Source organism: Babylonia areolata, chromosome 15, assembly GCF_041734735.1.
Source record: "Babylonia areolata isolate BAREFJ2019XMU chromosome 15, ASM4173473v1, whole genome shotgun sequence".
Classification (NCBI taxonomy): Eukaryota; Metazoa; Mollusca; class Gastropoda; order Neogastropoda; family Buccinidae; genus Babylonia; species Babylonia areolata.
The window spans coordinates 2,129,631-2,132,647 of record NC_134890.1 but is presented as its reverse complement, the minus strand read 5'-3'; the positions used below and the strand labels follow the sequence as shown (position 1 = coordinate 2,132,647).

The 3,017-nt window shown below is 41.1% G+C and overlaps 1 protein-coding gene across 1 annotated transcript in view; it reads left to right on the top strand.

The window, feature by feature from the left end:
- The window catches only part of LOC143290089 (uncharacterized), a 3,526-nt gene extending 1,775 nt beyond the window's left edge, over positions 1-1,751 (top strand). The window contains exon 1 of the mRNA XM_076599378.1: positions 1-1,751. This exon is cut by the window's left edge and continues 1,775 nt beyond it. Within this exon, the coding sequence (XP_076455493.1) occupies positions 1-756 (756 nt within the window). The 3' untranslated portion in view covers positions 757-1,751.
- Positions 1,752-3,017: the final 1,266 nt, after the last annotated feature.

The window sequence follows — 3,017 nt, the reverse complement described above, 5'->3', positions numbered from 1 at the left end:
AGAAGCATTGCCATTGGATTGTGTCCTCATTTCCAGCAGATGCAACGAGATAAAAACGGCAGTCCACTGAATGCCATCTCCAGAATTGCCGAGACAGCCAAAGCTGATGAAATGCGAGCAGCTTGTGTGCAGAAGATGTGTGAAAACCTTGGATCTGCTCCCTTTGATGCAAGCATTGTAAATGCAGACATGCCCCCCCATGTGAGATACGACTCAATGGAAAATCGAATTCAAGAAATGGCCAAATCAGATCACATGCCAGGCGAATTGGAGATCATAGCATTGTCAAAGGTGTTGGGTCGATCGATTGTGATATTAAAAGAAGATAACACGATACTGACTCAATATGCTGCAGCGCACACTTCAGGTACAACTCTTCCACTGTATGTTATGTTTACAGTACTAGGACAAGATGTTGGTCACTATGATTGTGCTCTTGCTTCTCTGTCAAGAGATGAATTGCAAATGACAGCAACTTCACAATCAGATTTTCTCCTCACTGCTACCGCTTCAGGTCTTGCTCACAGTTCGCCTTCTGCGAGCTCCCCTAAAGATGTTTGCTCACCTTTACCTGCGAATTCTAATTCTTCTGGGCTATATTCTGCTTTTTCGCAATCCAGAAGGGACAGTTTTCTGAGAAGAATCAAGAGGATGTCAAAGCCCACAATTCTGACATCATCTCCGTACAAGAAGACGCTTGTTGAAACACAGCAAAAGAGAGACAGTAAACAGCAGAAGAAAAAGAAACTTTTTTGAAAAAGAAGGGCAGGTGTAGAAAATCAAGGGCAGAAGAGCCGTTCGACAGACCACAACAAAACGTGCCCAGTGGAACAGACAAAAGCAAACACAGCGAAAACCACTCAGTCCAAAAGAAAGGTTTCCACCAACACGCAGAAACTGTCCAGTGGCAAGAATTGTCAGTTTCAAGATCCTGCTTGGTACTGCTTCACGTGCACAGAAAGTACTGTGGAGGACATGATACAGTGTCAGGGTGGATGTAGAAGATGGGTGCACTGTTCCTGTGCTGGATGTGGCTCAGCACACTTTTACTATTGTGATCTGTGCTTTGCTGGTATGGAGTAAGCAGAAGAGCAAAAGGATGCTTTTTTTTCATGTTGAGGAAGCTGTTTTGTTGTTTTGCTATTCCTATTTTTTCTTATCATCTTCCATATGGAAAATAGGAAAAGGATGCTTTTGTTCAAGTTTAAGGACCTAATTTGTTGTTTTCCTTTTATTTTATTTTCACTTTCCCCATCGTCATTAAGTCATTCAGATCACACACACACACACACACACACACACACACGCATACACACGGGGGTGGAGGTAGAGTAAAGAACTTTGAAATCTACAAGGATCTGACATTCCAAAACATAGAGATGTTTCATATTACTCTACAGAAAGGGTAATATGAAACATAGTTTTGAGGGTCACTGCATGTTTTAGCATACCATTTTCCTACAAAAAGCAAACTATGTTTCTGTTCTTATCATTCTCGAAGGTAAATGTTTAATTTCATAAACTAAAGCAGTCAAAGTGCTATATGTTAATTATTTTTTAGGTTAAGGCAATTTTCAGTATGTTTCATTTTGAACGACAACGTGTTTTATATTGTCCACCAGCGAGGTTTAAATGAAACATTTTGATTTTTCAACAAAAATTAATTTCTTCAAAGAATTGTTAAGTCTGGTCGTTTTTGTTTTGCTTAGGTATGCAGAGTTGTACCAGCTAATAATATACAAGTTTAACTCAACAAATTTCTTTTTTTTGTTTTGGAGCAGCTGGACTTGTGAAAAAGTGTTCCATATTTGCCCCCTTACCCCTACCCAGCATGCACACCCTTGAAAAGGGACTATGGCTGCTTACGTGGCGGTGTAAATAAGCAAAACGGTGACACGGGCAAAAAAAATGTTACATATCTGTATAAGCGTATATGTGTGCGTGACTGAAACCTCATGAATGACACAGGAAACGAATGATGAACGCCCAGTGGCAGCCGTCAGTTGGCTCTACCCAGGTAGGCAGCCTGTTGTGTAAATGACCCCGTGTTTGTAAAGCGCTTAGACCTTGGTCTCCGACCTAGGACAGGCACTGTATAAGATAAGAATAACTTTATTATTTCCAACTAGAGAAATTTGGTCAGGTGCATTATCACAACACAGACATGGAGAACAGAACTGTAAAAAAAACAACAGTTATGAGGAATATAACGAAGACACAAATGTAAAAATATCATATACACCGTTTCATACATTCATTCCACACATTGCAGGTAATATTTTAAATGTTAAAACAAAGAATTAATAAACATTATTTTCAATATAATCATGAGCATAGCCTACTATATTGCACATTGATTATAATGATAAGAATGACTTTCTTATCTCATAAAGATAAATTCCATTAGGTGCGGCAAAACACAACCAGATAATCAGCACACACACACACACACACACACACACACACACACACACACACACACACACACACACACACACACACACGGATTACTTGATTAAACAGGAGTATTAAACATATGTTTTCAAATAAAAGCATTTCACATATTCGCTTTAAATAATATCATCAGTGCGCAAAGTAAACTGACGGATCTTTCCGTAATGACGGATCTTTCCGTAATGACGGATCTTTCCGTAATGACGGATCTTTCCGTAAAGGCAGGGACAGAGAATGGACGTGTTAACATCTTCAGCGATGCACAATGCAGTAGCTGGCTGTCTTTGGCCGTTTCTTGACTGAACATACCCCAGAACACGGTCAGATACTGCCGGTCACCGTCAAACATTTTCAGACTTTGATGACAACAATGGTGCCCCCACCTTTCCCTCTCTTCCCCCCTCCGGTCAGGCTAAACTGAAAGCCACGTGCCCGGCAAAGTCACTCAGCAGCAGTGCAGGGCCTTCTCTGGTGCGTGTGTGGCCTCATGACGAACTCAATAATCTCGAGAACTGCTGGCACTGGGGTAGCGGCGGACGAACCTGGATGTGGGTGTTTGTGGA